Source organism: Eurosta solidaginis, chromosome 5 (genome assembly GCF_040869045.1).
Source record: "Eurosta solidaginis isolate ZX-2024a chromosome 5, ASM4086904v1, whole genome shotgun sequence".
NCBI lineage: Eukaryota > Metazoa > Arthropoda > Insecta > Diptera > Tephritidae > Eurosta > Eurosta solidaginis.
Genome location: NC_090323.1, coordinates 165,698,076 through 165,725,792, shown reverse-complemented (window position 1 = coordinate 165,725,792; position 27,717 = coordinate 165,698,076). Strand labels below are relative to the sequence as shown.

The 27,717-nt window shown below is 36.8% G+C and overlaps 1 protein-coding gene across 1 annotated transcript in view; it reads right to left on the bottom strand.

The window, feature by feature from the left end:
* Dnah3 (dynein heavy chain 3, axonemal) overlaps positions 1-27,717 on the bottom strand; it is a 457,577-nt gene that overhangs the window by 18,954 nt on the left and 410,906 nt on the right. Inside the window, exons 59-62 of the mRNA XM_067756774.1 lie at positions 17,944-18,426; positions 14,803-14,982; positions 10,366-10,525; positions 10,033-10,247 (exon numbers count right to left, since the gene is read on the bottom strand). Coding sequence (XP_067612875.1) covers positions 10,033-10,247; positions 10,366-10,525; positions 14,803-14,982; positions 17,944-18,426 — 1,038 coding nt within the window. The remainder of the gene's footprint in view (positions 1-10,032; positions 10,248-10,365; positions 10,526-14,802; positions 14,983-17,943; positions 18,427-27,717) is intronic.

Sequence of the window (27,717 nt, the reverse complement as noted above, 5' to 3'; positions counted from 1 at the left end):
CAAAGACTCAACAAACTAAATTCTTCCGTTGTTGCAGCGACGAACAACGGAAACTTAGAATTTTCGACGCGTCGCTTATTTATTTTTGATAGAGAAAACAAACAAAATTTTTTAATTGATAGTGGAGCAGAAATTTCGGTATTACCCGCGTCTAAATTTCCTCATACGAAACGTTCAGACATAATTCTCACTGCAGCTAATGGCTCAACAATTGCCACTTACGGGAAAAGGCTTTTAAACGTAAATTTGGGTTTAAGACGTGAATTTCCGTTTACATTTTTGATTGCAGATATAGCCAAGCCAATAATTGGCGCTGATTTTCTTTGTAAATATGGTCTTCTTATAGACATTAAACATAAACGTTTAGTAGATCCATTAACCAATCTCTCAGTTAATACAGTATCCTACTTTTGTGATATTCCATTACCGAAATTATTTGTGGTTGACAATAAATTTACAAAATTATTAAAAGAGTTTCCGTAACTTATTTCTGAACCAGATTATACTAAACCTGTTAAACATACAACAGTACATCGACTTGTAACAGAAGGTAATCTTCCATTTTCTAAGCCCAGGCGCTTAGATCCGGTAAAATACAAAGTCGCGAAAACGGAGTTTGATTTCTTAGTTAAAACAGGCATTTGTCGGCCTTCAAATTCTTCAGTAGCATCACCACTTCACCTTGTACCTAAAAAAGAGTTGAATGATTGGCGTCCATGTGGTGATTTTAGAAGATTGAATATTGTAACTGTTCCCGATCGTTATCCCTTACCTCACATTCAAGATTTTAATATGAACCTTCATAATAAAAATATATTTTCAAAATTAGATTTAGTTAGGGCATATCACCAAATTCCTATGGCTGAAGAAGATATTTATAAAACTGCTATTACAACTCCTTTCGGTATGTTTGAATTCATGAGAATGCCTTTCGGACTTAGAAATTCTGCACAAACCTTTCAACGATTCATAAATGAGGTAGTAGGTGACTTAGACTTTGTATATGCTTACATCGACGACTTACTTATTGCAAGTACAGACGAAGAACAACATTTAAAAGATTTACGTATCCTTTTTCAACGCTTTACAGAGTACGGTTTAAACATTAAACCAAGTAAATGTACTTTTGGTTTAACGAATATAGATTTTTTAGGACATAACATTTCTGGAACAGGTATTCGACCTTCTGATGAAAAGGTATCAGCTATTCGCAATTTCGAACGTCCAAAATCAGTGAAGCAGGCACAGAAATTTATTGGTATGGTAAATTATTATCATAGATACATTCCAAAACTAGCAGAATTTACAAACAAAATTTATGATCTAATTAACAAAGTAAATAAGAAACGTGACAAAACTTTGGTATGGGATGAGAATTCGAATGAAGCTTTTGAATGCATTAAAGATAAATTTGCATCTACGATATTGTTAAATCATTTTAACAAAGATGCTAAATTATCTCTAACAGTAGATGCATCTAACACAGCGATTGGGGGCGTTATACAACAAAATTACAATAATAAAATTGAGCCCATTGCATTTTTTTCTAAAAAACTTTCTCCAACTGAAATTAAGTATAATGCTTTTGATAGAGAATTATTGGCGATTTATTTAAATATAAAACATTTTAGATATCTTTTGGAAGGACGACAATTTACAGTTTATACGGACCATAAACCTTTGACTACTGCTTTAAATTCAAAAACAGAACGAAGTCCTAGACAAACGAGACACTTGGAATTTATAGCACAATTTACTGATGACATACAATACATTAAAGGAGAATCCAATATTGTAGCAGATACGCTATCTAGAGCTTTTGAGGTTAATGCAATATATAATACAGAACTGAATTTTAAAATTTTACAAACTGAACAACAAAAAGATGATGACTTAAATCAACTTGTATCTGATTCTCAATATCTAAATTTAAAGTTAATTAATATTCCTATTTAAAAATTTTAATATTTGGTGTGAAATTTCAGGAGAAACTCCTAGGCCATTTGTACCGAGTAATTTGCGAAAGACAGTATTTGATATTTTACATGGAATAGCACATCCGGGTACAAGAGCTACACGACGGCTCATAGTTAAAAAATATTATTGGCCTAATATGAATAAGGATATTAATATTTGGTCAAAAGAGTGTCTTAATTGTCAAAAGTCTAAAGTTTATCGTCATACAAAATCCCCTATTGTCAAAATTCAAATTCCCAAGAATAGATTTGAACAAATTCATTTAGATATAGTTGGACCATTACCTATTTCAAAAGTACATCGCTATATTTTAACGATTATTGAAAGATTTACCCGTTGGCCTGAGGCATATGCATTAAAAGATATTTCAGCATCTACAATTGCAAATAAGTTTTTTAGAGAATATATTTCTCGGTTTGGAGTTCCGTTAAAGATAACAACTGATCAAGGTAGCCAATTTACATCGAAATTGTTTTCAGAGTTAACTAAATTACTTGGTAGTCACCAAATTACAACATCCGCATATCACCCTCAAGGAAATGGTATGGTTGAAAGGTTTCATAGACAATTAAAGACTACTATAATAGCTAGAGAGGACACAAATAATTGGTATGACCTGTCATATTACTTGGTTTGCGATCTATTTACAAAGAAGATATTTCGGCTACACCAGCGGTCAGAATTTACGTTTGCCAGGGGAACTTGTTGTGCCATCAGCTAAAAATTTCTCATCAACTGAAATTTTAAGTAATTTACGTGAACATTTTCGAAATGTTAGATCAAATTTAAGTCATCATAAAGATGCTGATACTGGAATTTATGTTCCAAAAGATCTTCAAACTTGTAAATTTGCATTCGTTCGAGTCATTAATAAACATTCATTACAACAACCATATGAAGGACCTTACAAAATTGTGGAAAAAGACCAAAAATGTTTTAAACTTGAAATAGATAATAATATTAAAACTATTCCTATTGATAGATTAAAGCCTGCAATAATTGAGACAACAGATACAAACAACACCAAGAATTTACATAAAAAGAGAGTTACATTCAATTTGTTTAATGATAAATTTTCTTGAAGTGGGAGTAATGTAGGGTTCTTATTATTTTTATTTTACTTTGTATTTTAGTTACTTTGAATTTTTTAATTTTTAAATGTATTATCAATATTTTAAGTTTCAATATTGATTTTGAATTTTCAAAAATTTTCATTATTGTGAAAAATAAAAAATAAAATAGACGCATACTTTTAGGCGTGTTTAAAAAAAATATAATTTAAAGTTTTGTTAAAAAAATAATACATGGTTTAAATTACTACACCTTTTATGAACATGAAATGGTATATTAACTTTGGTCCGATGTTTGTAACCTTGAGAAATATAGAAGATAGGCTCACCATTAAGTATACCGAAGTGATCAGGGCGACGAACTGAGTTGATATAGCCATTTACGTCTGTCAGTACATCCGTCTGTCCGCCCGTCCGTCTGTCCGTCCATCTGTCTGTTTGAACGAAAACTATTCCCTCAAATTTTGAGATATCTCAATGAAATTTGGCACAGGGATGTATTTTTGTATTATATTAGACATTTGTCGGATCCGGTAGGATCGAACCACTGTAACATATATCTCCCATACAACCGATCGTTCAGATAAGACGATTTTGGTCATTTCTGCCGCAATTTAGAAAGTATAAATGTGAAACTCGGTGATATATATTTTAATATATCATAGAAGATTTTCTGAAAAAATCACTTTGATCGGAGCTATATGGATATAATATATACCTATCCCATACAACCGATCGTTCAGATAGAAAGATTTTTGTCCATTTCTCCCTTAGTTTCCTATATAAAAACGTGAAACTTGGTGATATATATTCTAATATATCATTGACGATTTTCTGTAAAAATCATTTCGATCGGAGCTATATATAATATATATCCCATACAAGCGCTCGTTCAGATAAGGGGTTTTTTTGCCATTTTTATACTCAGTTGAGCAGAGCTCACAGAGTATATTAACTTTGATTGGATATAATGATTTACAGGTATAAAGGAATCGAAATAGATATAGACTTCCATATATGAAAATCATCAGGATCGAAAAAAAATTTGATTGAGCCATATCCGTCCGTCCGTTGACACGATAACTTGAGTAAATTTGTGAGGTATCTTGATGAAATTTGGTATGTAGGTTCCTGAGCAAACATCTCAGATCGCTGTATAAAATGAACAATATTGGACTATAACCACGCCCACTTTTCGAAAAATCGAAAAAGTGCGATAATTCATTACCAAAGACGGATAAAGCGATGAAACTTGGTAGGTACGTTGAACTTATGACGCAGAATAGAAAATTAGTAAAATTATGGACAAACAGCGTGGCACCGCCCACTTTTAAAAGAAGGTAATTTAGAAGTTTTGCAAGCTGTAATTTGGCAGTCGTTGAAGATATCATAATGAAATTTGGCAGGAACGTTACTCTTATTACTATATGTATGCTTAATAAAAATTAGCAAAATCGGAGAACGACCACGCCCACTTAAAAAAAAATTTTTTTAAGTCAAATGTAAAAGAAACAAGTAAGGAAGGCTAAGTTCGGGTGTAACCGAACATTACATACTCGGTTGAGAGCTGTGGGTACAAAATAAGGGAAAATCATCATATAGTAAAAAGAACCTAGGGTAACCCTGGAATGTGTTTGTATCACATGTGTAACAAATGGAAGGTATTAAAAAGTATTTTAAGAGGGAGTGGGCCGTAGTTCTATAGATGGACGCCATTTAGGGATATCGCCATAAAGGTGGACCAGGCCTGACTATGAAAGGTATTAATGATAATTTTAAAAGGGAGTGGGCCTAAGTTCTATAGGTGGACGCCTTTTCGAGATATCGCCATAAGGGTGGACCAGGGTGACTCTAGAATTTGTTTGTACGACATGGGTATCAAATGAAAGGTATTAATAAGAAATTTAAAAGGGCGTGGGCCTTAGTTCTATAGGTGGACGCCTTTTCGAGATATCGCCATAAAGGTGAACCAGGGGTGACTCTAGAATTTGTTTGTACTATATGGGTATCAAATCAAAGGTGTTAATGAGTAATTTAAAAGGGCGTGGGCCTTAGTTCTATAGGTGGACGCCTTTTCGAGATATCGCCATAAAGATGGACCAGGGGTGACTCCAGAATTTGTTTGTACTATATGGGTATCAAATGAAAGGTGTTAATGAGTATTTTAAAAGGCAGTGGGCCTTAGTTCTATAGGTGGACGCCTTTTCGAGATATCGCCATAAAGGTGAACCAGGGGTGACTCTAGAATTTGTTTGTACTATATGGGTATCAAATGAAAGGTGATAATAAGTATTTTAAAAGGGAGTGGGCCTTAGTTCTATGGGTGGACGCCTTTTCGGGATATCGCCATAAACGTGGACCAGGGGTGACTCTAGAATGCGTTTGTACAATATGGGTATCAAACAAAAGGCGTTAATGAGTATTTTAAAAGAGCGTGGGCCTTAGTTCTATAGGTGGACGCCTTTTCGAGATATCGCCATAAAGATGGACCAGGGGTGACTCTAGAATTTGTTTGTACTATATGGGTATCAAATGAAAGGTGTTAATGAGTATTTTAAAAGGCAGTGGGCCTTAGTTCTATAGGTGGACGCCTTTTCGAGATATCGCCATAAAGGTGGACCAGGGGTGACTCTAGAATTTGTTTGTACGATATGGGTATCAAATGAAAGGTGTTAATGAGTATTTTAAAAGGGCGTGGGCCTTAGTTCTATAGGTGGACGCCTTTTCGAGATATCGCCATAAAGATGGACCAGGGGTGACTCTAGAATTTGTTTGTACGATATGGGTATCAAATGAAAGGTGTTAATGAGTATTTTAAAAGGGAGTGGGCCTTAGTTCCATAGGTGGATGCCTTTTCGAGATATCGCCATAAAGGTGGGCCAGGGCTGACTCTAGAATTTTTTTGTACGATATGGGTATCAAATGAAAGGTGTTAATGAGTATTTCAAAAAGGAGTGGGCCTTAGTTCTATATGTGGACGCCTTTTCGAGATATCGCCATAAACATGGACCAGAGGTGACTCTAGAATGTGTTTGTACGATATGGGTATCAAATTAAAGGTATTAACGAGGGTTTTAAAAGGGAGTGATCCTTAGTTGTATATGTGAATGCGTTTTCGAGATATCGACCAAAATGTGGACCAGGGTGATCCAGAACTTCATCTGTCGGGTACAGCTAATTTATTTATATATGTAATACCACGAACAGTATTCCTTCCAAGATTCCAAGGGCTTTTGATTTCGCCCTGCAAAACTTTTTCATTTTCTTCTACTTAATATGGTAGGTGTCACGCCCATTTTACCAAGTTTTTTTCTAAAGTTATATTTTGCGTCAATAGACCAATACAATTACCATGTTTCATCCATTTTTTCGTATTTGGTATATAATTATGGCATTTTTTTCATTTTTCGTAATTTTCGATATCGAAAAAGTGGGCGTGGTCATAGTCGGATTTCGGCCATTTTTTCACCAATACAAAGTGAGTTCAGATAAGTACGTGAACTGAGTTTAGTAAAGATATATCGATTTTTGCTCAAGTTATCGTGTTAAAGGCCGAGCGGAAGGGCAGACGGTCGACTGTGTATAAAAACTGGGCGCGGCTTCAACCGATTTCGCCCTTTTTCACAGAAAACAGTTATCGTCCTAGAATCTAAGCCTCTACTAAATTTCACAAGGATTGGTAAAGTTTTGTTCGACTTATGGCATTAAAAGTACCCTAGACAAATTAAATGAAAAAGGGCGGAGCCACGCCCATTTTGAAATTTTCTTTTATTTTTGTATTTTGTTGCACCATATCATTACTGGAGTTGAATGTTGGCATAATTTACTTATATACTGTAAAGATATTAACTTTTCTTTTAAAATTTGAATTAAAAAAAATTTTTTTTTAAAAAGTGGGAGTGGTCGTTCTCCGATTTTGCTAATTTTTAGAAAGGGACATATAGTAATAGGAGTAATGTTTCTGCTAAATTTCATCATGATATCTTCAACGACTGCCAAATACCAGCTTGCAAAACCTCTAAATTACCTTCTTTTAAAAGTGGGCGGTGCCACGCCCATTGTCCAAAATTTTACTATTTTTCTATTCTGCGTCATAAGTTCAACTCACGTACCAAGTTTCATCGCTTTATCTGTCTTTGGTAGTGAATTATTGCACTTTTTCGGTTTTTCGAAATTTTCGATATCGAAAAAGTAGGCGTGGTTATAGTCCGATATCGTTCACTTTAAATATACCAAATTTCATCAAGATACCTCAAAATTTATTCAAGTTATCGTGTTAATGGCAGACAGACGGACGGACGGACGGACGGACATGGCTCAATCGAATTTTTTTTCGATACTGATGATTTTGATATATGGAAGTCTATATCTATCTCGATTCCTTTATACCTGTACAACCAACCGTTATCCAATCAAAGTTAATATACTCTGTGAGCTCTGCTCAACTGAGTATAAAAAGTTAATATCTTTACAGTATATAAGTAAATTATGTCAACATTCAACTCCAGTAATGATATGGTGCAACAAAATACAAAAATAAAAGAAAATTGCGTGGCGTGTCTAGGATACTTATAATGCCATAAGTCGAACATAAATGTACCAATCCTTGTTAAATTTGGTAGTGACGTAGATTCTAGAACGATAACTGTTTTCTGTGAAAAAGGGCGAAATCGGTTGAAGCCACGCCCAGTTTTTATGCACAGTCGACCGTCTGTCCTTCCGCTCGGTCTTTAACACGATAACTTGAGCAAAAATCGATATATCTTTACTAAACTCAGTTCACGTATTTATCTGAACTCACTTTGTATTGGTGTAAAAATGGCCGAAATCCGACTATGACCACCCCCTTTATTTCGATATCGAAAATTACGAAAAATGCAAAAAATGCCATAATTCTATACCAAATACGAAAAAAGGGATGAAACATGGTAATTGTATTGGTCTATTGACGCAAAATATAACTTTGGAAAAAAACTTTGTAAAGTGGGTGTGACACCTACCATATTAAGTAGAAGAAAATGAAAAAGTTCTGCAGGGCGAAATCAAAAGCCTTTGGAATCTTGGCAGGAATACTGCTCGTGGTATTACATATATAAATAAATTAGCGGTACCCGACAGATGATGGTCTGGGTCACTCTGGTCCAAATTTTGGTCGATATCTTGAAAATGCCTTCACAAATACAACTATCACCACTCCCTTTTAAAACCCTCATTAATACCTTTAATTTGATACCCATATCGTACAAACACATTATAGAGTCACCCCTGGTCCACCTTTATGGCGATATCTCGAAAAGGCGTTCACCTATAGAACTAAGGCCCTCTCCCTTTTAAAATACTCATTATCACCTTTAGTTTGATACCCAAATTGTACAAACGCATTCTAGAGTCACCCCTGGTCCACCTTTATGACGATATCTCGAAAAGGCGTCCACCTATAGAACTAAGTCCCACGCCCTTTTAAAAAACTCATTAACACCTTTCGTTTGATACCCATATTGTACAAACGTATTCTAGAGTCAACCCTGGTCCACCTTTATAACGATATCTCAAAAAGGCGTCCACCTATAGAACTAAGGCCCACTCCCTTTTAAAATACTCTTTGACACCTTTCATTTGATACCCATATCGTACGAACAAATTCTAGAGTCAGCCCTGGTCCACTTTTATGGCGATATCCCTAAATTGCGTCCACCTATAGAACTAAGGCCCACGCCCTTTTAAAATACTCATTAACGCCTTTCGTTTGATACCCATATCGTACGAACAAATTCTAGAGTCAGCCCTGGTCCACTTTTATGGCGATATCCCTAAATTGCGTCCACCTATAGAACTATGGCCCACTCCCTCATAAAATACTCTTTAATACCTTTCATTTGATACACATGTCATACAAACACATTTCAGGGTTACCCTAGGTTCATTTTCCCACATGGTGATTTTCCCTTATTTTGTCTCCATAGCTCTCAGCTGAGTATGTAATGTTCGGTTACACCCGAACTTAGCCTTCCTTACTCGTTAGAAATAAATTACGTTTACTTCGACGACACCATTCAAGTTTTCGTGTAATTGTAACTTTTAAATATGTATGTACATAATAGTTAGCTGTATTTTTCAAATCTCATTGTAACTGATTATATAGTATAAAGATACCATTTCAAATTTTGATTTGGGATTTATTTCATTTTTTTGGGACTTATTTCATTTGGGAGTTATTTCATTTTGGGACTTGTGGTTTCACTATGAAATAACTGGCAAATATTCGGAGTTATTTCATTTCCTTCTTTGGGAGTTATTTGATTTATTAAAGTTGGGAGTTATTTCATTTTTATTGGGACTTATTTCATTAGGAGTTATTTCATGGTAGTTATTTCATTTGGGAGTTATTTCCCTGCACCGTTTTTCATGGCAGGAATACACAGGAAGTGCTTGTCAAACCACTACCGAGGGGGACCTACCTAAGGAAAACTCTTTTCTAAATCGTTGATGTTCAAGTCGAGGGCGTTCAAGTACGTTCGGTTGGACGTTCAGTTTGGTAGGCGGAGCACGCCGGGATCGGGATCATCCCTTAGAAGGCGCTTGAAAGACCAGGATTATGCCTCCAAATTATAGGTTTTACGCCGTTTGTTTTAGTGAGCCAGTGCCTAAACACAGCTGCACCTCATGGGCAAAATCTGCTTTAAGCCGAGTATAATAGTTGTGCTGCGACCAAGCGTTGCCTACTATACTTAAACCTCAGAGCGCAAGAGCCAGGACCTAAGAGTCGAAATATAATATGACGGTGTTAGTTGGACTGCTTGCCTAGCAAGTTTGTTCAACAGACAGCCCAACCATTGACAGTACCTTTATACTCATTTTTAAGCGTACATTTTTCACAACGAAATCCTCTTGATTAATCTGCATACAAACTCACACACATACATATATGCGTACACAACCCCTCTGCACTTACAACGAAAAGCAGTAACGCTACTTATTTTCTTACCTTATAATTTCTTGCCTTAATACCGTATTCATTGAATTCGTATAGATCACCGGATACTTTTCTCCAACTTCAGCAATATTAAAAGCCTGAGGTAGGCGTGCCAAAATCTCATTGCAGATAGCAAATGCTGGGTCTACCGTTGTACCATCCGCTGGGCCACTCGCCTTCACAGAAGCCATTAAATCCGTTTGTGTGAGTAAAACACCACCAATCAACTGCGTTTTATGCGATTAATTTTTTGTTGTGTGTATGATGGAAACAAATTTAATATTAATAGATGAGATTTAAAATAAATATGTTCCACTCCCCAAAATCCTTGTTACGGTTACTTACGCTATTTGTCTCTTTGTTGTTGCGATTGATGTCAGCATTTTCGTGTAAACCAAAAACTTCCGGTTGCGGACTAAGTGCAAATGTCGAAATGTATTCAATAGCATTGACACGAGTCGGATTTAACGGTACACGGTAGGTGCCAGATTGTGATAAGGGATAACTGTGTGGGTGGGTGGGCGCATATGATAGAGAATAAGTGGAAACCATTAAAAATAAAGATATACAAGTACGTAGGTATGTAATATATGTGGCTATTTCTTGTTTATTAGTTATGTCCTCAATAAATAAATAAATAAATAACGCAGGTATTCAATTTGTCTGATCAAAAAAGAAATACGTTACGGGGTTTAGATTGCTTGGGAAACACGTAAAATGTCTTTTATTAAATTGATTAAAATTAAAGTGTCTAATATCAATTCCATTTAAGGACTCATTTATGACATTTTAAATTTTATATTACGCCCCTTTATTTGCTTTGTCGCGCATAGCATACGAAGTACATAAGCTTTGTTCTCTAGTGGTACATAGAGAGAAACACTTGAAATGATCAAGACATATTAGGCCTATAGGTAGTAGTCTAGCATCATCAATTACAGGGCGAACAGACTACGTGATTCCGTTTCTGCACTTCGAAGGATCTCCTAGAGCCACAATAGATGTGTATCGTTAGCACAAGGGTGCCCAAATAGGGGACGCGGCGAGACACGTGTACATCGATGGTTCCAAAGTAGTGAAAGGAGTGGGGTATACTGTATACTATGCTGATTCGGAAATAAACAGATATTATAAGCTGCTCGATCACTGTAGCCGGAAGTAGTTTCCGTAACCAAAACCATAGAAACACTGGAAGATAATAACTTAAATTGCAGTCAACTTTTAGATTGACAGCCAAGCAGCAATAAAGGCAATAATCTCGCATAGCGCAGCATATAAACTTATGTTAGAGTGTAACTAATCTCTGGAAAGAATCGGGACAGGGAGTAGCATACATCGATATTGGATCCTAGGCCATATGGGAATAGATTGGGATGAAAAAGCGGATAAACTAGCTAAGAAGGGTACATCCCCCGAAGATTGCTCCGCAGACTTACCAATTATATTGTGAAGAATATTAACATCACTATGCTGTTAGTAAATAATCCAAGTAACAAAAATAGCAAGCAGCCACACTTGTGTATATACAAATATCCATAGAAGGCGACGAAGAATATTTCACAAACATAACCAGCAGCTTAAAGAAAATAAATTATCTCGCACACACATATGTAGTCATCAGATAATTGCAGAAGTTGTTAGCCACACATACACAGGTATATAGCTAAACAACCAAGCTGGAGATACAACTGTTCTAGAGAATATAACATCTAGACCTTAGGAGAAATATGCGAACGAGGTAACAGAGAGTATAAAAGCAGCGCAAGATGAGGAATAACTAATCAGGTTGATTTAAATACGCTTTTGTGAAGCACGAGATAGTGAAGTATAATTGTACTACTTCCAAATTAGTCTAAATAAAGACCATTTTGCAATACTGAATATTGGATTTATTTATTCGACAGTTCAGTAATTCGAACGTTAGCAGAAGGTGCATAATTATCAGGAATTCCCCAAAATTCGTTACAGCTTCACGTGAACGACCAAGCGGGAAATCCGTGAACCCAAACGCCGGGCTGCAAAGTGTCGAAGATCATGCGAAGATCTTGCAACATTAGGTTTACAAAGTTACTCCTATCACTAAAAAAAAAGAGGACTGTAGACTCATGACGGATATTCTGCCTGGACACTGCTTATTGGTGTCACATGCCTTCAATGCCTGGGATTGGTCAGTGATAGCAGATGTAGGAAGTGCGGGTTGTGGAAGGAAGGGATCGAGCACGTCTTGTGCCTAATTGTTTGACTCCTTTATATTATAAAAAAAATACACTATAAAAAAAATTTTGTGTGTTTGTTCGTTGAAAATCAAATACTTGGAATTTCGATCAGTGAAAGCATTCCCTCACATCACATACAAACATAGGTGTTGTATAAGATCAAAGGCGTGATAAAGGTCATTCTGGCATACCTTTCTGTCTACGTAAGTAAGTATCCAACACATGCTTATCTATTTAGCCGGTTTAAGCTGAATACATCTTTTGAAATATCTATTCAAAGAAGACAATTGGGTTGTACAACAACAAAGACATGGCTTTGGTTGAATTTTTTCGTCAACAGTTCAAGTCTCGCAGGAGTGCGCTTTCGAATCCCTCTCCCGGGAGAAAGGTATTTATGCTAATAGTTATGCTAATTTGTTAAGACAAAACTAAGTCTATAAACTCTGACTCCAGTCAGTCGATGTTGTTAAAATTCCCAAGATAAGTATCTGCCTAAACATCGAATCGATCAATTTAAAAAAATGAAATATATTTGGGATACAATTGCTAGCTTCTCGTCTATGTTTTGAGGTACTAGGGACACTATCTTTTCATAAAGGGGACTAGACACCGATCCATTTGAGAAATTCTTCTTTGTAGTGCGATTTTATGTAATTCGCGTACAATTGTATTTTGCATGCTTTTTAGCAGGAAGCTTTTTGCTAAATATTACGATTTTCTTCTAAACGAGGAAAGGAGAAATAGAGCGACAGAGAAAATGATAGAATTAGACGAAGACTGAAAAATAGAAGCAGCGAGCGAGACAAACAAAGGGGCAAGTTGAGAGAGACATGGATACAGAGAGGGAAAAACAGTGGCGCGGTAGAAAGACACGCAGAGATGGAGTGGGAAAGGGAGATAATGGCTTGGAAAGGGAATAGTGAGGAGGGGAGCATGATACAACACCAAAGAAAGAATAGAATAATTAAATAATTTTATGATGCATTCTGCTGCTAGGCTGCAAAGCTGGAAAGATATTGACTAAAACCTAAAAATTTAATCTATACCTTGATATTTGAAAGGTTGGATGTCAGTATATCCAAACGTTTGTATTTAAGACGAAATTGAGCCAGAACAACCAGCTGGATTGATTAATATGTAGTTAAGCACGCAGATAGCTTTAGATGTGGCGATTACTGTGGCGTCCCTTCTGGACCACTATCGGGATAATATCGGTACTTTTTAGAGCCTCTTAAGTACCGTCCCCAGGCTAGTTTTTATGCTACTTCTAGATTATTTAACAACATTTTCCGCAATGATTTGGGACTACCTTCATTTTTCGGGATTGTTTTAATAATATTCTTTCTGGATTATTTCGGAACCGTCTAGAGTTTTGTTCGATATTTTTCACAACTGTTTCGGATCAGTTTCCTGGTTGGCTTGCTAACAGTTTGTTATCGAAAGGTTACAGAGTTTTTGTCGATTTTATATTAAACTTATATTTTTATTTTTTTGCTTTAAAACAAACTCCTAGAAGTCGATACATTGCTTATGCTTTTTTTTATAATTTTTTGACAGCGAACTGATAGCTGTTCGATACTATATCAACGACTTTTCGATAAATAATCGAAAAGGTTCCGATCACTTATCGGTAACATATCGATAACTTCTTGAAAACTTATAAGTAATTTTTTGGTAACTTGCCAATTACTTTTTGATAGCAAATCGATAATATGTCGACCACAAACTATAACAGGCCGATCACTTTTTAATATCAAATCGATGGCTCCCTGACGAAAATCGATCAAATTTCGTAAACAAGTCGAAAAAAAGCTATAACAAATCGATAACATGCCCAAAACAACACTCCGTTGAGAAATATATAACTTTTCGATAACATTTCGATAACTTTTGATAACTAATTATTAATTTTTTGATAACTTATCAAGCACTTTATGATAACAAATCGGTAATACGCCGACCACAAACTGATCACACTCCGATAACAAGCCGAAAACTTTTCAAAAACAAATCGATATTTTTCTGATAGCATATATATAAGTCTTCTATAGTTAATCGATAGTTTTTTTTAATAAAAACCAATAACTGGTCGCTAAGAACTCATGTTGATGTGATAAAATCTCAATCCAGATGTTATCGACTGGAACTCGCATAAATACAACCATTTATAACTATAATACGTACATTATTGGTTGTATAATTTTTCATACAACCCTAATGCAATAAAGATTTTAAGCGCACACATAACTTTGTCTGTAGTTACATGTAGATATTGCGGTGTAAGGGAAGAAACTTTTGACACTGTCACGGACAGCCTTTAAAATCGAAAATACACATGACATTCTATGAAATTGGCAAAATTCAATATGCGCAGAAGAAGTAAAAATAAAATCGAAAATAAATTCATGAGAGATAAAGGAGAAACAGCTACAGCTATAAACTGTCTTTTGCGATTTTTCCACTTGCCTATTGTTGCTGTTTCACCCGTTCAAAGTGTACAACATAAATACAGAAAAAAAGTACAAAATAATATGAAAAATTAAATTCAGCCCACAGCAAAACTTACTTGTCCATTTCGATTGTGGTTGGATTATATATCATGTTGAGCAGTGAAAGGATTAAGCGACGATCCTTGTCATCTGTAACGCGCCCACCATAGTTGCATTCACCGGTAAGATAGACATGTCCACGAAATGGTATACTCTTGCTTTGTGCTATGAACATCTTTAGCTGCATCAGCGATATCCTTTTGTTGGTAAAATGAGATGAAATCGAAAAAAAAAAAAATACATACATGCATATATAAACAGAAAAGCATGAAAAATAGTTAGAAGCAAAGTACAGCAAAAATAAAATACACAGAATATAGAAAAGCGCAGAGTTGGCAGGAAAAAAAGCATACTCGTTCTAACATAAGATATAAAATTTCTATGAAAAAGGAACAACAACTTGAGAGTCGAGTGAAAACAAACAATATCTGTATAGGATTTGTGGCTAAGTTGCTTGACATTTGTAAAGTGGGTGGCGAAATGTGTGGACAAAAGTAGCAAAATTGGAAAATTTGTTTAGAATGTTAAAATGTGACAAATACACAAATAAGCTTGTAAACATTTGAAAAATTAGTTTCATTTTAACATTCCACACAAGCACTGGCTTCTTGTTATTTGCATAAAAACTTTCCACACAAAATACTAAACACGCATGCAAACAGTGCTCTAAAATAAGACCTTGATCTTTAGGATGTCTTCAAACTTATTAAAGCCCTTACGCTAGTCATGAGTATACTTCGATTCGATAGTTGTAAGAGAAAATCAACAAAGTATCCATGTTGAAGCTGTAATGTTATCCGCCATTATCGTGAATGGCGTCTATGCTATCAACGAGGCTTTATTGAACATGAACACCCTGCTTCGCTCGTTGCTTGAGTTGCAGCTAGGGTCACTACTCCATTGGTAATCTACATATGCTATCATCGAGGCTTCAACATGAAGCACCCTTATAATGGAATAGAACTGCAACATGAATCATTTGGTCCACATTTTCTTAACATAACTCCATAAAAGTCCAAGTCCTCTATATAATCAAGGATTTTCTTCAGGCTAGGAGAGTGTATAAGCTTATGATTTCGCCAAAGTGATCAATAGTGCTTTCCTTTTTAATAAGTGATATCATAGCATTTGAGCAAAACCTATTTGAAAGAGTATTCAAGTTCCATTTGACTTCGTAGCCGCCGCTTTATTTGTAACGCTATTCACCTGCGCATTGTCATCCGTTTCTATATAGCCTAGCACCCTGGATAAAAGGGACTTATTGCCGTCCGATATTGTTATTCTGTTTTCCGTCATATGTTATATAATTACTTGATTTTCGGTTAACTGTTTAACTGGTTATGGTCACCAAAACTGGCGACAGTTGGTAACACCAAAGGAATTTATAACAGTTTCCATCTACTCCTCGCAGCAGAGTGGAGGTGCCCTCTTTTTCTGCTTCCATAGGGGGGTTCCGATAAAAATACTTTCTTAGCCGGAGTATCTTCATTCCTTCGCTACGTTTCAAATAGCTAGACCATGCTGATATCTGCGTAAAGCGCATACAGCTCATAATCTTCTTCGGTAATCACCGTTGCCAACGCGTAGGGGTCCGTACATTTTTCGAACAATTTTTCTCTTGAACACTACCAAAACCGCCTCATCTGATGTTGTCGTGGTCCATGCTTCTGCACTATTTATATGATTTTCGTTTGCAGAGGGGGAACTTTACTTTTCAATTGCCTACTCATTCCAAAGTAGAACTTATTTACAATAGTGATTCTTCGCTGAATTTAAAAGTTGATGTTGTTTGTGTTAATGCTGGTTTCCAAATAAATGAAGTCTTTTATTATTTCGAAATTATGGCTGCCAACAGTGGCGTGGTTGTGTGAAAATGTGCTGGCACTTTGCTTGATGACAGCAGGTACTTCGACTTCGTTTTGCCCTCGTTCTCCATGAAACCTATCCTTTCCTCTTCCTTATCCAGTTTGGAGTAAGCAGAAATTATGGCGCGTAATAACTAACAGCATAACTACGATAGTAATTGCACGTTCTTATGGAATATTGATCCAGAGCGGATAAGTTCTGCAGCTTATATTATTTTCTCCAGCAAAAAATTAAAGAAATCGCACGACAGGCATTACCCTGTCTGAAACTTTGTTTAGCCTCGTAGAAGTCCTTCCCAACTCTGACTCAGCTGATGGTGTTGCTCAACATCAATTTGCACAGGCGTATAATTTTTGCAGGGAAATTCTGATAAAGCGGCATATAGACAACCCTTGAGCTCGTCACAAACAGGGAGGATTTAATCACAAATGAAGGCTGAATTTCAAATTTCGTCAGAGTCACTACTGTAGTGCGCAACCTTCCGGTACGAGAAATATTTTCAAAAATATTTACAGTTATTTGTTACTTTGAGATTTATTTCATTGCTCGAGTGTTAGTCGGTTGCTCTGCATAAAACTAACCCACATAATCAGATTGATACAAAGCTCAAGTCAAATTTGCTACTTTTCTTGTAATCTACACTCTCTGTCCTGTCCCTTGATTGAGGTAGGTGCGTACAGTGGGTCATAGTGAAAATGGGTTGTTAGTTTAAAATTTATCTTGTTACAGATATACGAGCCGAACCCATGTGCATCTTGCGCGACAAATATAAAAGTCTCATATAAAATATCAACAGAAATCGGCGGTTCTATCAATCAACAAAAACAGCAATTAGAAATAATATATATGATAAGCCTACCCGAAACCCGTTATCCTGCCTATATTTGAAAAATACTGCTATATCTTCTCCATCACCCATTCACTCTAACTCAGCCTCCCATTCCCACTCCTAACACCACTTCCACTCTCACTTCTATTCCCACTACCACTTCCACTCGTACTCCCACTTCTACTCACTGCCACTCACAGTCACAATTCCCCTCATACTCCCATTCCCACTCCTTCTTCCTCTCCCACTCCCACCTACAATTCACAGCTCTTAAGACTCCTATTATCAAATCCAACAGTTTCCGCCTTTCTGTAGTCTTTTGTGTTTTCTACTAATTCACAGATGGCCATAGTACACCATACGTTTAGCGTCCAACTTTATTTCACAATGCCATTTTCACACTGAGCAACTGTTTCTATAAAAATTTGTACACAACTTGTTAACCTTAGATTTAGATACTTACTTCAAATCAGCTTCACTAAATTCATACGGTATATTCCAACCGAGCGGGCCAAATTCACGTCGCTCTTGCACCACAGCATGAAAGAATACCAAAGCAAAAACACCACGCAACCAACATTTATTTGCCATATCCGAATACAAAAAGGCATTTGTAAAGAATTTATCGCGTACCAAAGGATCTGAATTGAATGACCTAAACATATTCGCCTTAAGACCTTTTGGCGGTTCATTTGTCATTTTCACCGAATTTTGTAGAACCGAAACGGGGAATACATTGCTGGGATAGGAAGTGCACCATAAACGATAGTCAGGATGTGCTGCGTCGGCTAATGTGGTGTCGTTGCAAATGCGCTCCAATTCGCCCATCCAACTGACGGCAACGTGACAATTTTGCAAAACAACCCAATGACCATAGCGATTAGCTTCCATAATCATTTTCTCGGCGCGTGGACCTTGACCTTGACCCAATGAAATGGTTTTTGTTCTGCAAAATTTGTTAGTGAAAGGAATAGAAATGTACAAAGTGTTAGTATGGGAATATGTATGAATAAATGCATCTTTGTATGTATGTATTCTCTATTCAGCAAAAATTTGTAGTGACGTGACTTAAAATGAAGGGTTAAGAAGAGGCAATTTATTGTGAGGTGTGAAAAGGTTAACTTTTTCCAAGCAAAATCACTTATAGAAAGCAAAACCAGTCAGACATACTAATAACGTTTCTTACGGTGCCAGGTTCAGCTGTTGTAGTAACCGCGGAAGCAAAAAGTACAATTCTTAAATTTTCTATGAAACTAAAGTAGCTTTAAACTATATATATTAAGTCCTTTGAGTCCGCAAGGAGTCCCATAGAGAAATCTACAGTTGCGAACAGAAAGATAGCACTGAAAACTCTCAGCAAATTGTATTCATCATTTCCTTCTGTAGTTAATATTCGTTAATTTTAGAAAAAACATCTATGAACTGGTATTCATCAATCAATGATAATTCTTTTTATAGGGTCGTTGTTCGGTGGACAGCCCAAAATGAAGGTAGATATGTATGCTAAAAAGTTGAACGCGGTATGCAAATAATCAATGAAAATCATGAAGTCAGCCCTAAGAACCAGCGCCCTTTTTTCAGGTCAGATAGGCTACACACATGGTCCTGTTTCTGACCTTAAACGTTTTAAGTAAAGTCGAGTGTTTGAGCAAGGCTGCGGCAACAACAGAAGATACGATAGAATTGTGTACTGAAATACAAGGTGCGATAATCTCCGAACAGATTTAAGGCCAAGCTTCTCTTCCAATTAAAGTCGTGCTCCTTTTAATTTTTCAAATATATATTAGCTCGTCTACGAACGGCATCCCCAAGGCAGATGAGTTTTCACCTAGAAACTTTTCATGGCAGAAATACAATCGGATTGTTTGCCAAATCACTGCCGAGGGGCGACCCCGCTTAGAAAAACATTTCTTCTAATTAAAAAAGCTTGTTTCTTAATTTTTGATGTTGCCTTGCCCGGAGCTAGAGCCCAGGATCTTCGGTGGAGCAGGCTACTACCACACCACGGCGGCTGTTAATTGTATACTGATGGTTGCAAATTATGGCTTTAAACCAGGTCGCCCAAGTAGGTATTTTGAGGCCATGAAACTGGTCTGAACCTGCTGAGTGGTAACCAGCCGTAGCTCTTCATTATAATAATAATATTTGGGATCTCTTTTTCCGAAAACCTACCAAACTTTTCCAACAATGGATTTTGGAAGAGGAATTTACACAGAAATTGCTCAACAAATTATACGGATTGCTCATCTTCCCCACATGCGTACCTAAAACCTAATGACCGGTGCAAATCGCTGTAAGTTTAGGGGTATCGGCCCTAAATCTTTCCAGTGGACTGCTTGTCCTTTTTCGCTGCAGGCTGGCTATGTAGTTCTTGAACAGCTCGTGGCGCTCTTCCACTGTTGCCGAGCCTTGCTCACGTTAAAATCTCGAATTCCCCACCCTAGCTGCCGTTAGTTGTATGCCTACTTATACACTAGTTATTTCTACATTTCCTTCCGATAGGCTCCACGTGTCCGTCCAACGTGCCCGTACATCAGCCATTTCATTGCATTTGATTCTCCTATGACCCGGAACACAGATAATTGATGGTTCTAGAGTATCGGTATATGCAGCTAGAAGCTCTTTGTTTAGGCCAAATGCCTAACTTTTACCTGATTGACGGCGCCCCTCCCTAACGTTTAATAATATTTCCAGCCACCCACACTCACGCCGCATTTGTGTGCATACATGCACATGCATGCGTTTCATACACATGCACGTGTGTGTGCAGGTTGTCAGCACCCATGCACGTATATGTGGGGGTTGTTGTGTGTGTGGCTTTTTTCCCCTCCTTAATACCAGAGGACTTTTTCGTGGCTTAGCGGTTGTCCTCAACGGGATAACCGGCCTCTTTCTCGATTAACCGCCAAGCAGTTCACATCGCCCAGGATCATCACCGCCAGCATTTTGTACGTTAAGGTAACATTATACCCATTGTATATTTTTCTTTTCACTTTGGAATTAAAACTTATTTTATAACGAGGAATTCCTCTTTTGCGTTCTTCTTTATTTATTCCGAGTGACCCATCCATTCCGAGATCGACCCGTGTGCGCCTACCCACTGCCGGTTTCAGACGCACCCAGGCCGAACATTGGTCCTTACTCACCGAAAAAAGGAACTAAAAGCCTAAAATTACAGTCCACTGCACCAGAGAATCTACCTGCACAGCACAATTTATCCATAATATCCTCATAAACCTTTGCCGAAGGATTTTGCCTATTACAAAATTTTGCACGAATTGCCACAAACAAAAAAATCATCAAAAGTTTTATTTGCCACAGCATATCCCAGCAAAACCAAAGCTGGAAGTTTATACTATACACGACATTAGCAGCCACCGGAGCCACAGCCATCACATCAATACCTCCAGCAAAAATAAGAAGTAAGTGTTATATTTCTTGCCACTTTTTTTTTTTTTTTTCGTTTAAGTGATTATTAGTGACAAATAAAGATAAATACCCGTGTCGTGCGCGAAAAATTTAAATCGAAAAGGAGTGTAAAAAAGTGAAGTTATTTAGTGAGCACCTTTTTTTTTTTTTCTTTCCAATTTCAAAAATTCAATTACTTGGTTTGTTAATTTTTAGTTCGATCCTTGTGATTATCTGGTTTATCCCCCCACCAGTGGTAAGGTTTTCCAGACACAACACAAGGAAGAGATTAACCTAACCTCACTTTCCGCACGATACCGAATAAGTCTTTGTTGTTGTTGTTTGCACATCACAAACACATTAATTTCAATTTAATTAATCAGGCGCTCACTTCTTGTAAAACAGTTATTTCTTTCTTCACTTTCTTCCGGGTATTTTCGATTTTCATTAGCAATACCGCACACACTTTTCATTTGTTCACAATACACCCATTTAACTGTGGAGGTGGCGAGTGGTCCCCTTTTTTGTGTTTTGCTACCGAGACAGAAAAGTCCAAAAATAAACCCTTCTTGTTGTCGCTGTTGGGACAAAAGTCTGTAAAATAAACCTCTGGTGTTGCCGCTACCGAGACAAAAAGTCTGCAATATAAAAATAAATAATAAAGCGTCGAGTTTCAATAGTGTTTATTTACTGGGCAGGTATTTTTTACTCTAAAGCGTTCTATTTCTCTATTCGGCAATTTTCTCGTTAATAAACGTAAATAAAACAATGGAAACCTACATCCGTTTAGCAGAATCAATCGCAGAGTTTGATAAAGATTACAGCCTTATTCCGGAGAGCGACCATAGTAAACACACCCTTGCAATACAGCAGGAAGAGTTGCGGCTCTTGTGGAAGAAGGTAAAGTCTGCGTTTGATTCGCTATTGGGATCTGATGAGGTGTCAGCGGATGACGTTATGGCGATCAGAAAGAAGCAAAAGGCAGCATACGCAATCTACGTGCGATGTTCAGCGTCTATATCTGCTGAGGCAGAAAAATACAAGAAGGATGAAAAGAACGTCAACCCTGAGCAAGAACCTCATGCGAATAAAATTCGCCTCCCTGCTTGCGACACGGAAGTTTTTAAAGGGGATTACCTGTCTTGGCCAACTTTTCGCGACCTTTTCACGGCAATTTATATAAACAATTCCAGCTTGAAAGGGGTGGAGAAGTTATTCCATCTCAACAACAAAACGCAGGGCGAAGCAAAAGATATCGTTAAAAAATGCCCCCTCACAAATGAAGGTTTCGAGATGGCCTGGAAAAACTTGTGTGAAAGATACGAAAACAAACGTATCTTAGTTAACACACAACTACAAATTTTATTTAACTTAAAAAAGGTAGAAAGTGAGTGTGGCAGTTCAATAAAAAAGCTGCAAAATGATATAAATAATTGTATTTCGTCCCTCAAATGCCACAAAATTGACACTTCCAATTGGGATGCAATCCTGACCTATCTATGCTCAACCAAGTTACCAGAGAGCACGCTGGCTCTTTGGGAGCAATGTATAGACCATAAAATGGACATATCCAAGTGGGAGGATATGGATAAATTCCTGTCTAATCGGTTTCAGACACTTGAAACAGTGTCTGGTTTTACAGGGCATGCCACTTCGAAAGTGCAAAAACCAAACCCGTCGCGACAATCAACGGAACCCCCTACGAAAAGACTTGGTGCTTTTCAAACGAAAGTATCCAAGCAAACAATAAAATCAATTTGTAAAATGTGTAAATCCCCTGAACACAGATTACGCAACTGTTCACGCTTTTGCGAGTTAACCCCTCCAGAAAGGATTAAATTCATAAAATCTACAAGTGGTTGTCTGAATTGTCTATCCCCAGGACACACAGTGACCAGATGCACCAGTTCCTACAACTGCAATACGTGCCACTCTCGTCACCATACGCTCCTGCATGCGGATGCCCTACAGAAAAACACCACCTACAACCCGCCCCAAAACTCCTACGATAATAGGCCCTCTACTTCTAGACAGGCATTAGCGAGACAGGAATCAGAAAAACCAGGTTCAAACGGGAACAAAAATGTGACATCCTGTCATACGAATTCACAATGGAGGCGTTTTAAAAGCTTGTATTATTACAATAAGCTATTTTTTATTAAATTTTCTTCATACAAAATTCACAAGCATAGAATTTCCAATGAATTTGTAATAAACGGCAAGAAATATGAACACGTATATCTTCTTACTTCTTTTCGCTATCCCTAGCTCTAGGCAAGCCTGGCTTAGGCCTTGAATCATAACGGGAAAAGTGCCGAATGACAGAGGCATCAGCAACCAAGCTCACCCATTGCGCAAACCATCTTGCGTGCCGCCAAGCCGGCGGACTGACCGGCGTTTATGTTAAGTTTGATATAATTAGTTATAAGATTTTACTTTTTTTCTTCTCTTCTTCACGGTCGGTGATCCTTGGCGGACTGTGATGTTGCGTACCGCAAGGGGGCGGCATGTTTAGGCCAAATGCCTAACTTTTACCTGATTGACGGCGCCCCTCCCTAACGTTTTAATAATATTTCCAGCCACCCACACTCACGCCGCATTTGTGTGCATGCATGCACATGCATGCGTTTCATACACATGCACGTGTGTGTGCAGGTTGTCAGCACCCATGCACGTATATGTGGGGGTTGTTGTGTGTGTGGCTTTTTCCCCTCCTTAATACCAGAGGACTTTTTCGTGGCTTAGCGGTTGTCCTCAACGGGATAACCGGCCTCTTTCTCGATTACCCGCCAAGCAGTTCACATCGCCCAGGATCATCACCGCCAGCATTTTGTACGTTAAGGTAACATTATACCCATTGTATATTTTTCTTTTCACTTTGGAATTAAACATTATTTTATAACGAGGAATTCCTCTTTTGCGTTCTTCTTTATTTATTCCGAGTGACCCATCCATTCCGAGATCGACCCGTGTGAGCCTACCCACTGCCGGTTTCAGACGCACCCAGGCCGAACACTCTTACTTGCTTTGACTAGCTTATGGTGCAGTTAGCGCCTTTGTTCCTGCTTGGCTTTCAGAAAAGATAGATACCTTGCCAGTTATGTTTCGGTTTTCAAGTGATTTTCAGGCTTGTCAAATAACGAGGAACTTTGCTTGTTCCCACAATTCCAAATTAGCAATAACACTGCCCTGAAACTGCAGTACATATGTGAACTGAGACTTCGTGTACTAGTTGGATTTATAATTTATATGTATATATGTATATGTAAATAGTTTGGCAGTTTCATATTTACAAATTAAGTGAAGAATGAAGAAGATCTAAATACCCAGCAAGCATACGTAGTCAAAGAAGTGTTATAAAAGACACCTAAATCGCAGCGTATATACTCATTATGAGCTCGTTTAAGAGTCCGAAATGAACGTATTTCCCTTCTTGCAACGGTCGTCCGGTATGAGCCTTATTTCATACATCTTGGAACCCCGTTTAGACTCCCATTACGACCGTAAACAGCTCATTGTTTACTTCTTCTATGACGCTTTTCGAAGTAATTTATGTATGTGCTTTATAGTAGGGGCTAGGATTGGCCAGACCAGGGTGGATTTTGAACACATGTTATTAATATTGGGAAATCATATTCTTAATATTGGTTTTAAGAGGAATTTTGTAGGAATTTCATAAAAGTGGGATATACTGACGGCAACTCTAGTTACAGGCATAGAGGGCTCGAAAGACTATCCAGGGCATACCACGTAGGTGTGGTTACAACGAAACAAGGCTGAAATACTTGCCGAGTTGTAATGCTGAACATTGCGGCGATGATTAACGATAAGCGTCTATGCCAATTTAAATCGGGAACAGCAGGACACATGATTTTAATCAAATTTGATATGAAACAAGTAAGGAAGTCGAAGTTCGGGGAAACCGAGCAATACATACCCAGCTGTACACTTGAAATGCTGTTGTTGTTTGTTTTGTGTGCTTAATAGTGTTACAAGGCTGCGCAATAATACATATACATAAGGTTATATTCTGAACTAATTTTTCTTCGAGTTATGGCTCCCGAAACATAGAAAATTGCTTAGTCATAAAAGGGGCGGTGCCAAGATCATTTTTTTTAAATTTGAAGTGTCTCCTATTTATTGTTATAAATCCACTTGTGAAATGAAATACCATTGATATAAAGCTCTTGTTTGCAAAGATATAGCTTACTTTATTCGTCCACAACCCTTTTAAAAATCTCTTATTTAAAAGTGGGCGTGGTCCTTAAATAATTTCTTTAGTTTTTCTTCAAAGTATTCCTTATAGTAAAGGCAACCTCTCTGGCGAATTTTGTTACGATAAGTTTAACGATTTTTATTTATGATTAATATTTGTAAAATTGATTTTATCACAAGTGAGCGGTGCCACGCCCATTTTAAAAAATTTTTTCAAATTTTTATCAAGAGTCTCAATATCAGTTCAGATATCAAATTTCAATATTCTAGGTATATTATTTACTAAATAATCAGGTTTTCTGTGTTTTCCAAAATGTTATATAAATAAAAAGTGGGCATCATCCGATCTATTCTGAGTCCAGATAAGCTCGTGTACCAAATTTGGTGAATATATCTCAATATTTACTCAAGTTATCGTGTTAACGGACAGACGGACGGACGGACACGGCTCAATCAAAATTTTTTTCGATACTGATGATTTTGATATATGGAAGTCTATATCTATCTCGATTCCCTTATACCTATACATTGTACAGTGTACAACCAACTGTTACCCAATCAAAGGTATAATACCCTGTGTACAAATACAGCTGGGTATAAACAATTTTTCTAAGTAAAATATGTACAACATAAATATGTATATGTGTTCGAAAGTTGCTTTTTTGCTCAGTACTCATATCGGAGTCATAAAAGACTCATGTGTGATTATTTTTTTGAGGCTCAAATTTTTTACATATTTCGGATTTGTATTGGATTCCTAAATTATGAGCGCTCCGAGAATGTTTGAGGGGATGCAATAAAAATTTCAAATATATCGCTTTCCCTTTGCTATCAATTTAAATAAGGCTTTCTCTTTCAAACGACAGCCTTTAATGAAGGCACCCAAATAAAGCCTCTAGATTCAATTTTCAGCGTAGCTTCTTAACGAGTACTACACGCAAATAAATGGCCCGAAACTTGAGAGCGCAACAACCACCCTGGAAGGGAATAAGTTTGATCTATGAAGATCGAAACGTTAACTGAATCTGTTTTTGCCATGCAATGTACGTTGTTTTAAGATGAAATGTCATGTGAACTTTTTACCACATATTGATTTTACATTTCACTAATGATGTAATGGAAAGTAGTTAAAAATTGACAAATAAATAAAAATATTCATTTAAAGATGTATTTGTATGTTTACTGCGTATGTTTATAAGTATATCAAAGAATGCGAATTTAATTATGAATCTTAAATTTTTTTTAGTAGAAACGGAAGGGTAACAAATTTCTCTCATTTAAGTATCTACATATAGTAAGAAGAGATTCTAAATACATGTCTTGAACACACTCATGCTGATTGACAAGCAATGTTATCTGTATATGTAATATTATAACCCTGCGTATAACGCTGTAGAAAAAATTTCTGGTGTTCTGACCCCCATCTGAGTTTCTTACAGTGAGGAAGATAGTGCTTCAATTATGTTCTGTAGACTTGATGTGCAAAATTAGTCTAAACTAAGTTTGCATTTTACGGGAGCTTAGGTATTCGGCTTAGAAAGAACTTTTAACTTCTGAAAATGGTAACTATATTTTGAGTATCGACTCTCTTTATTTCAACATTTATATTAACTCAATATTTGAAATATGGATTGCTGAAACTAGTACCAAATCGACACTTTTCATTCAAAATGTAGATCTGCTTTACAATCAGTATGAACGTGCCCAAAGCGTAATTAAGTCCAAAACCAATAAAGCTGTAATTGTATGTGAGTAAGTAAGTATGAGCATGTACTTGATAACTCTCATAATTATCGAGTACTGTTCAATAAAAAACAAAGTGACAGCTTATTGAACATTGGTCTCTAGGAGCAAGTACTTAGTTGATATGAGTAACTTGTGCAAGGATATGGGAAAAAGTGCACATATGCATGCAATACATACAAATACATCGAAATTATTTCAGCTTATATAAAGCTTATGTAGTTTCATCATAATATTTACAAAATTAGGACTAAATAATGTAATGAGTACAACAAAGCTTCTTATGGGCTTTAAGCAGAAAAATCGAGCAATTGCTCAGACTCGAGTTTATGAGTAAAACATGGCTTGTTTGTTTTTGCTACAATAACAAAATTCTTACATTTTACTCAGAAACTGGAATCTGAGAAAATATTCCTTTTTTACGTCCATTAGGTCCTTTTCTCTGAGAAATTGCTAGCTTTTGAACTTAAGAGCCTGTATGATATGGGCATCATGCATATGAACCAAACATTTTCTCAGACTCCATTTGCAAGTAAAAGCTGCGTAATTTTTCTTTAGTAAATTTAACAAGCAACTTGCTACTCAAAAACTCGAACCTGAGTAATTTCTTGCTTTCAATAATGGAGTATAAAAATTGTTTTTAAGACTTAAAGTAAGAGGAAGTGGAGCAAGCAGAGATGGCGCTATATTCCCTAATTTGCAATACATATTACATAATTTTTTGGTGGTAAAAATTTTCATATGTAAATAGGAGTGCGAAGCACTTGGCCCTTGGTAAATATGTATGTGTGTATATCTGACATAGAAAATGGCAAGTTTCCTGCAGGGAAATCAGCTAGAAGTGATAATAAATTTTGGTTCAGGGCTTGTA